At 42.5% G+C, this 14,314-nt stretch overlaps 1 protein-coding gene across 2 annotated transcripts in view; it reads left to right on the forward strand.

Moving 5' to 3' along the window:
- The window catches only part of ehbp1l1b (EH domain binding protein 1-like 1b), a 29,901-nt gene that overhangs the window by 13,437 nt on the left and 2,150 nt on the right, over nt 1-14,314 (forward strand). Inside the window, exons 8-14 of one of the 2 annotated variants that reach the window (XM_030746393.1) lie at nt 3,423-3,932; nt 10,132-10,330; nt 10,432-10,580; nt 10,725-10,773; nt 12,522-12,846; nt 13,900-13,970; nt 14,166-14,267. In XM_030746393.1, coding sequence (XP_030602253.1) covers nt 3,423-3,932; nt 10,132-10,330; nt 10,432-10,580; nt 10,725-10,773; nt 12,522-12,846; nt 13,900-13,970; nt 14,166-14,267 — 1,405 coding nt within the window. The remainder of the gene's footprint in view (nt 1-3,422; nt 3,933-10,131; nt 10,331-10,431; nt 10,581-10,724; nt 10,774-12,521; nt 12,847-13,899; nt 13,971-14,165; nt 14,268-14,314) is intronic. The other variant, XM_030746394.1, reaches the window with a different exon arrangement.

Consider the following 14,314-nt stretch of genomic DNA (forward strand, 5'->3'; position numbering starts at 1 on the left):
GCAAAAACGGAACAAACTATAAAAACACAATAAGGAGTGTTGATCACTGCTTTAGCAGCACTCACTATGATCCAAAGTACCCCGACTTATTGCTTAAGCCTGCTGACACACATGCTGTTGATGTTTCTACTGTGATAATTGTCCATCTGCAGTTCCCCAGCGCCTCAGCAGTTGTTTTGTGTTTGTGACTGGGTTTCCATGACACTAACATATGCCAGCAGTTGCAAAGTGTTTTGCGTCCTGCCTCCTGCTGCCCTGAGCTCCTGGTTTGGTCTGCACGTTCAGCCTTCTGTTATCTCAGCTGCTTATCTTTTGAGCCTGACCTCCAATGTTTCTGTCCCTAGTCCTCCCCAGACCCGCTCAGAGCTGATCATAGCGCCACCCCCTCCTTGGCCCTTTGCTTCCTGCGAGCGCTCCACTCCCCAGCAGCCCTCCACCACTGTCGTGGCAGCATTTATCACTCCTAAACAGCCAAATGTTCAGGAGCAAAGTGATGTTAAAAAGCCTCCCAGTGAGAGTATTAGTAGCCCCATTAATACCGAAAAGCTGCCCCTGGCAAAACCTGAGCCAGAGCCTGACTTTGATGATGTCATCTTTGAGTCACTTAACCAGAGACATGAACCATGGGGCTTGTTTCTGGAAGAGGATGACTCTAAGTGTGATACTATCAAAAGGTGTCCTCCAGGGTGAGTATTTATATTCAAGGATGCAGTCAGGAATAATATATTTTTTTTAATGAATGCTGAGGTTGCATAATGTGAACTGATGGTGCCGGTGAAGGTGGCACACAGGCAGAAACATGAAGGCTTAAGGAATATTGTGTATCTGTTCTGCAGTCTTGAACAGAAAATGAATGAAAAGAAGTACGAAGAAAAGCCATTGATGTCAGAGCAGTTAGAGGGAGCAGCAATCGCAAAGGAGCAGGAGAAGCAGAGGGAGTCAGAAATTCAAAAGAAGCAAGAGGATGAAACAAGGAGAAAAGAAGAAGAGCAAAAATCAATGCTCTTGAAGCAAGAAGTAATGAGAAAGCATGAAGAAGAGAAGAAGAAGAGACTCTTACAGGAGGAGGAGGAGGTCAAGAGGGAGAAGGAAAGGATAAAATGTGAGGAGGAGAGACTCCTGAAAGAGAAGAGAGAGAAACAAGAGAAACTGAGGGTACAAGAGGAGATGAGGAAGCGAGAGGAGGAGGAGAGGAGGAAAAGAGAACAAGAGAGGAGACTCCTAGAGCTGGAGGAGGAGAAGGAAAAACTCAGGAGAGAAGAGGAGAGAAGACTTGAAAGAGAAAGATTCATGAAGAAGATGAAGGAAGAGGAGGAGAAAAAAATAGAGGAGAGGAGAGTGCTTGAGCAGCAAAGAAAAAGAAGGGAGGAAGAGAAAAAGAGGCTCCTGGAGGAAGAAGAAAAAAGGAAGGTGGAAGAAAACTGTCTGAAAGAGGCCAAAGAGAAGGAGCAGCAGAAAATAAAAGAGGAGGAAGAGAAAAGAAAAAGGGAGGAGAAGGAGAAAAAATTCAAAGAAGCAGAAGAGAGAAAAAAGAGAGATGCAGAAGAAAAGGAGAGACGACTTGAAGAAGAGAGAGAGAAAGAGATAGAAAGGATAGAGAGGAAGAAGAAGGAAGAGGAAGAGAAAAGACATGAAGAGGAGGAGAGGAAAGAGAGACTCTTAAAGGAACAGAAAGAAAAGGAAAGGATACAAAGGGAGGAAATGGAGAGAATTAAGAGGGAAGAAGAAGAAAAGAAGAGGCGGCTACAAGAGGAGCTGAGAAGGCAGGAGGCAGAGAAGAAGAAAAAGGAGGAGGAGGAGAAGAGGGAACGAGAAGATAAGGAGAAAGCAGAGAGGAAACTGAAAGAGGAAGAAGAGAGGAAAAAGAATGACGAAAAACAAAAACAAAAGCTCCAAGAGAAGGAGGAGATGGAAGGAAGAAAGAAGAAGGAGGAAGAAAACAGGAAGAGGGAGGAGGCTCGAGCAGCTTCAGGATGCAGTCTGGAGACCAACAGATCAGATGAAGACAAAGAGAAGATGAAAACTGCTTCCTCTTTGTCCATTTCACCTCCTCCTGTTACCAAACACTCCAACACAGCTCTTAAAGATGTGACACAAACTCGACTTCCTGCTCCTCACTTCCCTCCGCTGGTCAAAACCAGCATTACATCCAAGCAGCAGCCCTCACAAATTCCCAGCCAATCTCAAGACAGAGAGAATGTCCCTCCATCAGTTCATAAACCAAACTCCGGCGAGCGGTGAGTTACAGTTCTGCAATACGTGGTGATTTGGCTCTGTGCGTGCTGATTGCTCTTTGTGTGGTCTGTAAACAGAGATGGCTTCTTCTTTAATCAGTAAATGAAATCAGACAGACTCAAAACTTGAAATTGCATTGATGATCTAAAAATCAGTTGTTCTTCTGTATGTCTGACTTAAAGCTGCATGAAGCTGGGCCGAATCCTTCAGCATTTCTCTTTTGTTTATTTTTTTCGTTCCTCTGTTGTGATTGTAGGCTGCAGAGCATATTGGTGCCTGATTTTATGAAGTCTGATACCTACAGATGCTGTGAGGTGCAAAACACAGAAATATTGGGGATCCAATGATGTTTTTAAAAAGCTTGTACTTTGTCATTGGTATTTCTTGTGTATTCTGAAATCTTGTGTTTTGCACCTAAGGGCACCCACAGATATCAAAGAAAATGAATACATTTTTTGGCTCTTGAACACTCTTTAAAGCTACATTGTATCTCTGCTGTCACTGTGTGTGCATGTGACTAACACTGACTAATCAAACTGTTCTTTGGTCATTTAAGTGCATTCAGATATAACTGTACAGTACTGGTATCAATATCAGTGATCTTCTCACATACACTTCTCAGTTGTATGTTATCACTCACCCCTACTGCTGTTTAGTTTTTCTGTTTAATTATGGCTATCTCTGCTCCTTTTCTTCCTGTCTCTCCACCTTCTTTTTTTTTCACTTTTCCTCTTTCTCTCCTTTTAATCCAGTCTTGGGCAACACTCTCTCATAAGCGAGGGTTCACTTTCAAACATTGTTGTCCCAGAAAAGAATGTATCTGCCACATGTACTCTACCTGGCCCCACTGTTCAGCCATCTGCCCAGAATATACCAGTCACATTAGAGGTCTCGATGGCGGTGCCACCTCCACAGAGGCTGTCTGATGCAGAGATTCCTCTATGGAAAGTGCTAGAAGGGAGAAGTGGGAAAGATACACCTGAAAAAATCTCTGCCAAGGAGGGTGCAAAACCTTTGTGCAGAGGGTAAGAATGGATGAGGGGGCACGTCTTTGCTTCTCTGCTTTATCCTCCTGTTTGTGCTGATGTTCCTATGCCTCGCTAATTGTTTGTTTTTTTAACGATGTCAGAAGGAAATGCCACTTAGTAATGGATATATCTTTCATGTGGTTTTCTCTCTCTATCCAGCTCACACAGAGAGGATGCTGATGAGGTGCACACCCCTGTTAGGCAAGAGAGCCAACCAAAACAAGGAAAAGATGGAGATGCACACTGCATTGTTGAACTCTCTGCTCAGCCCAGCGCACCACCAGTTAAAGAGGAGCCCAAAGAGCCAGAGGGACCCAGGATGGAATCAGCAACCTCACTCGAGGTTCCCCCCCGAGAAGCTGGCGAGCGCATGACTCTGGTGCTGGAGCAGCTTCAACCCTCAAAACCAGAACCAGAACTGCGGGCGGAACGAGATCTTCATCCGTCAGGAAAACCACAACAGGAGGGAGCAGATGAGGAGAAACCAGCCGATGCCGTGCCTGGTGGTCAGGAGCATTTCATCAACAATAAAGACTCAGTGTGTGAGGCAGAAAACCAGCTGTGGGCAGCTGTGGAGGAGACGACCACCGAGATAGGAGTGGAAAGAGGGATGGAAAGTAGTGAGAGCAAGGAAGAGAAGCTGAAAGAGGAGGAAGGTGTAATAGGGGGGTGAGTCAGCGATGGGTCCTTGCAGTGTTTGCAGCATGGCGTGACACCACATGCACGTTAATGACTAACGTTCCTCAGTGTGCTGCAGCCTGTCAAGTGTTTACTAACCCCACCTGAAGCTGTTTTCTTTATGTCGACCTCTGTCTATGCTGCAGTGGTATTTTAAATGGAAGCGGTTTGATGAGAGCTTTACACAAGTATAAAATGGACTTATGTTCCTCTGTGTATGTGTGTGTGTGTGTGTGTCTGTGTGTGTGTGTGTGTGTGTGTGTGTGTGTGTGTGTGTGTGGGTGGGTGGTAGTGCCCAGAAATGTGCGCACACAGAGGCAGATGTGTGTGTTGCAGAGCAGCAGAGGGAGGTGCCTGCTGGTTTCATGTCAGCAGTAGTTGGGGTGTTATACAGAGGGTGAGTCTCTGTCTGTGTGTGTGGCAAATGATTTTTTTGAAGTGTGACATTCCTGCAAAAAATGTTTTTGGACATTAAAGCTGTTTTCACACATGAACAATGACAGTGACAGGAGAATCAGGATGGGACTTTGTCACAGCAAGCAGTGGTCGGCTTCAGACAAGTTCTTACTACTGGACGTACTTAGCTTGGTTCAAGTGAGGTTGCTGCCTGGGCAGAGGGTGAAGGAAGCAGGACACTCACTAGCTTCCCACCAACTAATAATTGTTATGTCATGGTCATAATTGAGCATAAAATGTACATTGTGCCAGAGAGATGGCAGGTTAAAAATAATATAAAGTCCAAGCCAACTGCATCAGAGATTTGCATCCCACATGTCGCTTGGGGCTGTGTCCAGAAAAGTTCAGAGTTCCAGTGCATGTGTGAAAATGGCTTAAGCTAGAGTAAAGTGAGTTAGGCGCTGTGTGTATTGCCAGTAACTTTCCCAATAACTCAGAGATAATTTGCTAACTTGTCAAATATCCCTCTAAAGTTGCATAAAACAAGTGCAATAAACCTCAAAAATGAATATGTTATACTGTATTGTGCAGAAGTCTTGAGCCATCCCTACTTTCTTCATATTTCTCACGGTAGTTTTCGGATTCATAATTCCATCCCTTTTGACAAGATCCCCAACAGCACTGGCTGAAATGCAGCCTCAAACCATGACAGAACCTCCCCCATGTTTTACAGATGGCTGTAGACCCTCACGATTGGGCCTCTTTCCTGACCATACATACCATACATCAGTACAGTTCTAGTGTAATGGGGCATACCTCAGCCTTTTCTCCCTGGTTCCCTTCTTTAAGAATGGCTTCTTGACAGCCAGCCTTCCACTGAGGCCATTTCTGATGAGGTTAGGTAAATTAGGTAAACGGTTAATACAGTAAATTCATATATCTCTTCATTTGTAATCATATAACCTTGCTATGTAAGAGCATACATTTTGACGAGTTATTACTTTATCTCTACAAAAGTTACTCTGTTGGATGCTATGGGAAACTTTTAGTGAAGCGCTGAAACATTTTTATTAACTGCTCTTGCTGCATTTAAAAATGATTGCATATAAAAACATCCATCTTTGGAGAATGCATTGTCCAGCTGATGTTAGTGGTTGTTTTGATTATGCGGTGAGCTGGCTTTGCCAATGTGGTTTTAATCTGAGCGGCTCGTTGAGAATTCATCCTGCATATGCAACTGTTAGCTTTTCTGTGAGCTGATCTGAGCTCTCAGCTGCATGGCAACACAGAGTGTTTCACTTGTTCTCAATCATGTCAAAGGGAAAAAATCAGTATGTTGTGCAGAGTCGTTCTCACTGTAGCAAACAGTGCTTCCTTTGGGTGCTTTTGCACGACATTTTGGAAAGGCACCAAAACAAAGTCTGAGAGGGAACTATTTTTAATCAAGCATGTTGTCTGGCTCTCTGTCACAGTGTGCAGCATTCATAAAGCAGGTCATATTCGGGTGAGCTCTGTCTCACAGTTTTCCTGTTGTTCGTATCTGCCCTCTAGCTATGAGACAGTGGCCTCCATCCTGCATACACCCGGATCAACTGATGCAGGTCATCCACACCCCTCTACAGAACAGCCATGCCGACTTATAAATAATGAAGTCCAACCACATTTACATGAAGTTGATGCAGAGATTTTGTGTTCCTCTGAGGCAAATAATGATCCACTGATTTCCATTGGTGTGGACATTTTGCCACCCACAGACTTCTCTGACACAGCAGAGAGTCAGGTGATAGCAGAAGAAAAAGTTACCAAGGCTGAATTAGCTCCGAAATCGGAGCGCTCACCTTCAGATGAGGCACATAGTCTGGTGGCAATTCTGAGACGAGCAGCCAGTGAACAAGAGAAAGAGAGAGAAGAGGAAAGGGAGAGACAGGAGAAAGAAAGGATGGAAAGCATCAAAAGGGAAGAGAAGGAGGAGAGGGACAGGAAGGAGCAGGAAGAGGAAGGGAAGAAGGAGAAACAAAGGTTGGAGAGGGAAAAAGAAGAGGCAAAAAAGAGGTTGGAAAAAGCAAAAAGAAGATGGGGAAGAGTGAGAGAGAAAGGACAGAGGGAGAAATGGAAAAAAGTCCTGGGGCGGAAGAAGAGAGGGTAGAGGACAAGCATGAGGAGAAAAGGGAGACGGAAACAAAGCAGCAGAGGCACGCTATTAATGAGGGAGTAAAGAAAAACAAGAAGGAAGAACAGGCAGAGAGGGAAAAGATGATGGAAAAAGAGAAAAGCAGAAAAAGAAAGGACATCCATGGAGAAACCCTGCAGTGGAGGAAAGAGGCCCTTGCTGTCCCTGCATCAGAAAAAAACAACCAGAAAGGGGATGACAGTCAACCAAACCACTGTCTGCCACTGAGGAAGGCAGAATTAGAGGATATTGCATATGATGAGAGGCTACAAGATAATAACGAGGAATCAGGATTCAATTCTGATCCCAACCTAGCAAACACAAAAATATCTAATGATAAAGTCTTGACTCGAACAGCTGATTCTGTCCCTGCAGCCAAAATAAAAAACAACAAATGGGAGGACTCTGTTAGTACTGCTAAGAAAACCGCAGATGATCCTGGCCTCAGATCGCTTAAAAAGGGCAAATCCTATCTTAAACATGAAGCCATCCCCGAGTGGCTGCGAGAGGACGATGATGAGGAAATAGCATATGAGAGAGGACAGGAAGATCTTGGTTCCATCTGGCTGGCTGAGCTGTACATGGGAGGGGAAGCAGGGTGAGTAAGGGGTGTGAGAGAGATAAATAGCCACAGGGAGAGAGGTGAGTAACTGGCAAAGAGCTGGATATGTGAGAGAGCTGGGCTTGTTGCTTCTTGTGGACCTCTGGACTGTGTTTCCTTACTTTAACTTGGGGGGAAATAATGTTGATTAAACCCTACTGAGGGTTTGGGCGGGCCCTGCATGTCTTTGTCAAGAAAGAGTTGTGCATTTGCATGTGATTCATATCTGCTGTCTTCCAAAGACCATCATTACCATGTTGTTCTGGATGCATATTAGATTTTTCTCTCCACATTTTACCTTATAATTATGGCTTATGAAACTTTGGGCAGACAAAGATAGTGCATGTGAAGAGGCAGGTCATGTGACTATGTGGACAATCAAAGTGCCCTAAACACCTTGAATATGTCAGATCTTCGTCTCAGAGGCATAATTCAGTGATCAATCCACCAACCTAGATGTTCTGTGGCTCAGGTTCTATCACCTGAGCCACAGCCACCCTGAAACCATGCAGTTACATTTTAAATGGTCGGGTGAACATCAGTATATACTGAATACTGTTATTTTTATGTGTCTTTCAGTGTCAGTGTAGTCCATTGATAGTCTATGGAAAAACTGCAAATATGAGCTGCTAATAGCTAATCACAGGCATTCGGTTGATGTTTAGTCAAATGTGTAGCAGTAATTCTTGCAAGCATGGAAAAAAGAGGTCTGCAAGAGATGTATGTGCATCTACTGCATCAGTGATTGTTGCTGTCTGCGTGAATACTGTATGATGAGGCTCCTTTCATTGTTCAGCAATCAGTGCAGCTTCCTAGCATGTTTAGTAGCATGGATGAATTGACTACTTTGGCATTTGGATGCTGTGATTCAGTCGAGGCTGGAGCATGTTTACATCTGGTATAATCTCATAGTCAGACCTCAGTTCTATTAAAGCTCTGGGAGTCTTGGTGAAAGTCTTTTCCTCATAAGATTCCAAGGCCATATATGAAACTAACTGAGTGTGGGAAAAGCACTTTGAGTTTTAACATCCACCAGCACCATGTTCTACCCTCAGTTCAACAAAATGTTTGTGCTTGAATATATTCAGAGATTTGTGACCTTAACAAGGTAGAGATGTGGCTGCTTTAGATGAATGAAGGGGTGTTGTCAAAGAAATGGGGCATGACAAAGATACCGGCTGGCTTTGTGGTTCTTGAGTTTTGTGAAAAGCACTTGAGATCTGAAATCTGATTTTGTGTCTTCAGACCAGGCCACCCATCCCCTGCTGTAAACCAGAAGTCCTCTTCAGTCATTTTCAGTGGACAAACATTTTACCAGAGTCCTGCTGCCAGTCAGCCAAATAAGCCCAAACTTCCTGAGTCATTAACAAATCTGACAGACAGCCCACATCCTAACCTTCCCTCTGTGTCTCAGCAGGGGATATCAATCAGTCAGACAGAGAGGGATAAAACCACTCCCCAACATGAGTCACAGAAACAACCACTAAAAGGACAGAGAGACTCTGTTGCTGCAAATGCTAGCCATAGCCTCGAGGCTGATGAGGAGGGAGAACTTGTTCAGTCTTCAGTGGTTCCTTGGCCTCTCCCTCCAAGCACTTCTAGCATACAGTCTGATTCAAAACATACTAAGATACACACTGACATAAACACCACCAAAGTAGATAGTGGCAAAAATATAGTTACACAATCGCACACAAGTCTTGAAATGAAGATTAAGGAAGACATGAAAAACTCCAAGACTTTCAATTTAACCCAGGACAGCCAAAAGAGTGACAGTGCACAAAATAACAACCTTCACATCAGTCGCTCCAAAGACCAACAACTCCAAGAAGAGGAAAAGTTTCTATTGGCTAAAATTTGCCTGATGTCAGGTGACTCATCCCCTGTGTCCAGCACTCGCAGTATGAAACGACTCATCCCGGCTCCAGATGATATTGACTGTGTTACCGTGGAGCCAAAAGGCCAATCAGAGATTGCCACAGATCTCACTGATCTCAATCAATACTCAGCTATTATCAGCTTTGATGGCCTGCAGGAAGTATCACTAACCGAAACAGAAGAGCCACAGGCAGAGGAGGATGTGTAAGTCAGGATAGGCCATAATCTTGTCCTGTTTAATGGAACGTTTCTTTATTAGGCCAACTTGTTTGGGAATTGTTTGCTTTTAAGCACAATGTTCAAGTACAGCTTCATGTGCTGAGATCTAATGTTGTCTTTTCTTGGCTGAACTTAAATTTTATTTATGAAGCTTGATGTGAACTTGCTTAAAAATACAGTTCTGGTGCAGTTTATATATGTATACGCTGTCACATGAGTGCATGTGGGTTGCTGTGTAATTTTGCTGTCCTGGAGGAGACTTTTTCAGCTTTATGTTCAAAGAATACTTTACACAGAAGTGTTTGTTGAAAAAAGAGGCCCTAGGTGCAGATCCCGGATGAGACCCCATTTTGTTACAAGTTGCTCAAACTTGTTGCTCGTTGCTCAAACTCAAACAAAAAGAGGCAGTCTGTTCAAACCCATCATGATCAACAAGACTATTTAAACAGGAAAATGTGTAATAAGTTGTGTGCCACATGCTTGGGTGAGTGACTTGAAAAGTCCAAGTTGAAAAGTGACTCACAAGATCTGTCCCAGTCAGGCCCTGATGATGACCAGCTGGCTTAGGGCTTTTCCTAAGGTCACACATGGGTGATGTGACCTAAAAAAAAGACAAAGTGAGATGCTCAAAAATAAGTGTATGCCCATAAAATGTCCAAAAAGGATAGGCCTGCATTGAGGCAACCATGCTGCTAATCCTGATGTAAATCGCTTGACTACTGTGTTTTCCAACATGCCCTCTAACATCATGATCTTATTTTGTGCATCATCATCATCATCATCATCATCATTATCATCATGGCAAGCTTGCATGTCAAATCTTAAAATTGCTCATGGCAACGCTGATACGGGGTCAATAATCTCCTTCCTTTCTTCTAAATTAAATTTTTGTTTCTCATCATATCTTTTTTCTTCTGCCTTCTTAGGCCAAAACACCAACGGCCTGACCCCCCTGATGGTGTGGTAAAGAAACCGCCAGAAAACTCTTCCAGCATACCCCATCACTGTGAGATCAAGTCATCTCGCCTTCCTACATTACCAGAGGAAGAAACTTCTGACCTCAGGACCCCTGGTCCTGTTACAGTGGTCAGAGAGGAGGCTGATGGGAAGGATGACACAGCCGAGGTAAATTTAAAGCATACTGGCTTAACTCATACTGGCGTACTTGCCTTTTTAATTTGCATAGATGCACACAACCAAAATGTATTTTCTTCTTCTTTTTACAGGACCTGGTGAACTCCAGCCAGTCACTGCTCGAGTGGTGTCAGAGCATTACCAGTGGGTACCGGGGGGTAAAGGTCACAAATTTCAGCACATCCTGGAGAAACGGGCTGGCCTTCTGTGCCATCCTACACCACTTTCATCCGGACAAAATGTATGGCATTTTTTGCAAAATGTTTACTAGTTTTGGATGGATTCAGTTTTTAACAGTAGTCCATGTTAGAAATGATGGCTTCATGTCTAAATTATTGATCTAAATGTTGTAAACATGTTTTTGTCCTTGCTTTTATCGCATTAGAGATTTTGACCAGTTGGAACCTCACAATATCAAGCTCAACAATAAGAAGGTGAGGACGAGGCTCATTGTAATGTTTAGTGCACTGGGCCATCAGTAGAGGCTAAAGGTTTTAAAGATGCAGAATTTATGAGCCAGAATGTAGAGTAACTGTCTGCTTTTCTAATGTTTTTAATCAGTGTTTTATGACCTTTGCTGTTTTCTCCTGTTTCTGATATTGTTTGAAGACAGTTGTGAATTCATACATCCAAGTAATGTTTATTTAATGTTTATTTTTGCAGCCATACAAAAGGGTAATGACATAGTTCTATTAACTTTTTAGAGCTTGATGATTAGTGTCTAGAGTATTGTGCAAAAGTCTTGAGTCACCACTCACTTCTTTATATTTTGCTTCTAAGCAGCCAGACTTTCTTTTCATTTTTAAAGTACAATATAGTTCTTCAGGCTTTCTGAAGGTCTTTCAACAATTTTCTTTGCATATATGCATCAGCAATTACACAGTTTGGCAGACATAATGTAGGATTTTTCACATCAACATTGTAATTCCTAAAGAGCTATTAGCTGAAAACCTGGCATATCTTGGCATGGTGTGTAGTGTACCCTTAAAAAATGTGGAAAGTGGACAAGTGGAAGACAAAAGAAGAAGTGCCAGACCCCAAAAAAGCTATCTACTCACAGATTAACTGTATCTGAAAGTCATGTTCTTAACAAATTAAAAAAAAAAAAAAATCCAACAAAGACCTGACACAGGACCTGAGAGATGCATCTGGACCTTCAGTTGAGCCACCTCCTGTTCACTGAAACCTGGAGTGATTAATATGTCAGTGTCAATATGTACAGAGGAGATGAAGAAAGAGGTACAACAGCGAGTGTCAACAACCATCTGTAAAATATGGTCTCTGTCATGGTTTGGGGCTGCATTTCAGCCAGTGGTGTTGTAGATCTTGTCAAAACTTATGGAATTATGAAAGTAGAAAAGTGCCATCAGATTTTGATCCACCATGCAGCACTGTCTAAAAAGCATCTGATTGACAACAGTCTTATTCAGCATGATGAAGATCCCAAAATACACTGCCAATGCAATAAAAGCATGCCTGGATAGAAAAACACACAGTGCAACACTGTCATGAATTGGCCACCCCAGAGCCCGGACCTCAACATTATTGAAGCAGTTTGGAATCATTTTGACAGAGAATGGAACAAAAGGCAGCCACCACCAAAAGAAGAGCTTTGAATGTACTTCAAGAAGCCTGGAGAACTATTGCTGAAGACTACTACTCAGGCTGTGTTGAAGAATAAAAGTGGTCATACCAAATAGTGACTTTCAACTTTTTAGAATTGTGCAAACTCTGGTTTTGCCTTATATACAGTATTCCAATGTATGTTTGCACATTTCAATACATTGCTGCACCCATTTCCCATATTCCTAGCAAAATGTAAAGAAATGAGGGGTGACTCAAGACTTTTGCACAATACTGGACATCAATTCAAAAGCTCCAAAACTAAGACAGAGAAATATATGTATCCTGCAAGGTAAACCTAGCGCAAAATGTTCCTAAGATGCTTACTTTATCTCTGCTTAATTTATTTTACTTTATGAAAATGGACCTTAAAAAATGAATAATTTGGAAAAGTCAGGGGTACTTTACCCTCTAAAGTATTGCAAATGATGCCCTGCCAGTTTCAGCCTTGCTCCAGAGCACATATTTGGCATTTTTGTTTGTTTGTTTGTGGTTGTTTGTGCCATTGTTGTCATCTCTGTTTTCAATTGATGACATCATTCTTTCCTGACAACATCAGGCATTTGACGGTTTCGAGGGGCTGGGAATCTCGCGCCTGTTGGAGCCCTCCGACATGGTCCTTCTGTCTGTGCCTGACAGGCTCATAGTAATGACCTACCTCAGCCAGATCCGCTCACACTTCACCAACCAGGAGCTGAGCGTGCTGCAGATAGAGCACAACAGCAGTAAGTCCAGTTACGGCGTTGCCCTCACTGGTCCTACTCCCACGAATGTCGACGCTGCTGCTTTCTGCATGGCCAGGCTGAATGAAGGAGTGAGTTTAGAAGAAGGAGGAAGCAGCACGCTGGTGGTCCCGCCACCAAGAGCCAAAAGACAGCTTAAAGGTATTAGTATTATCCACAATGTAAGATAATTTTATCTTCACTGAATAATGCTTATTTTATCCACATTGGCTTTTTGGAACTTTTACAGTCTGTGTTGTCTTACCGTAGTAAATTATGCAAACAGAGTTAAAAAACTTTTTGCTACCCAAGTAAAGACAGCGCTTTCACACATGACACGCTGGATTCCACAAAAATGTGAAAAGGGGGTAGGAGAAAATATAAACCCCGATTAAAAGAGAACACAGCGAGGAGAGCAGAAAGGAAAAGAGAAAAAGGGAAACATTAGTGTTTCTATGGGTAACTTAGGAATGTGAAGTAGCAGAGTTCGAGCTAAGGAGAAAAGAGGAACGGAAAACAGCTCGTTAAATCAAGTTCACAATGCTCCTGTTAAGATTCTTGTAAGTTTTCCAAGGTTCCCAGAGGTACCAGATGTGTCTTTTCAGTGCAAATGTGTTTCAGATCATGTGCATCTAAATTCAATTAAATGATGCAGCCATAAATATGTCTTATATTGTTATTAATATAATATTTATACTGGCTTTAAATATTTGTCTCAGTGCAAGAGCTGTAAAGTTTATTGTTCTTATGTCAAATCTCCTGACAGCCCCCAGAGACATGAGCAGTGGTGTCTGACATGAACTCAGCATTTTATGATAAAAGTTTGGATGATTTTTATATGGGAGAAAACAGTCCAAGCTTTTTTTTTTTTCCTCTGTGCTGTTATCACTGGTTTGGAGCGGTCGACATCCAGTTAGGAAAACAAATGATGTCAAGTACATCTGTTCACTCTTCAAAATGTAGTACTTTTTAACTGTATAATATTTAAATATAGTAACAGTTTGGGTGTTTTCTGGTGTGGCCCCCAGGTAATCATATGTACCCTCACCGCCCCAAATGAAGCGGAGTAGATGTTTTACTTTCACTTTAATTGTTCCTTATTCCTTATTTTACTGGATTGAATACATACAGAGAAATACTCTCTGCCAATTTTTCTGAGGCATTAAAGTGATTAATAAAATCCAGCATATAATCATACTTCTTATCTGTTTTTAGTGGAAGAGTCCATAACCCCAGTCCCACCCCCACGGTCTGTTACAAAGGCAGTCAAGCCTGGGCTGGCTCAGGTAATACTTTATCTGGCTTCATTATTTAAACTGGCAAACAACTGTTCAATGTAATTACCCAAAACAGTTATAATAAACACTTTTAAGTTATATTTTATGTTTTCACATGGGGGTGGGGGGGGGTAGTTTAACCTCTGTTGTTTTAAAGTGTCCACCTTGCTGTAGGTATCTGACAGTATTACATTTCTCCTCCAGGATGAAAACACAAAGTCTAACTCTGCAACAGAAAACCCAAATAATGCCGAGTTCCAGAGTGCAGTTGAGGCCCAGCCTACAAAACAAGAACAGGAAACAATGGTCAGTTATGTGTTCTTCCCTTTTTCTGTTCTTTATTTCATTTCTAC

This window comes from Archocentrus centrarchus, chromosome 14 (assembly GCF_007364275.1).
Source record: "Archocentrus centrarchus isolate MPI-CPG fArcCen1 chromosome 14, fArcCen1, whole genome shotgun sequence".
Lineage (NCBI taxonomy): Eukaryota > Metazoa > Chordata > Actinopteri > Cichliformes > Cichlidae > Archocentrus > Archocentrus centrarchus.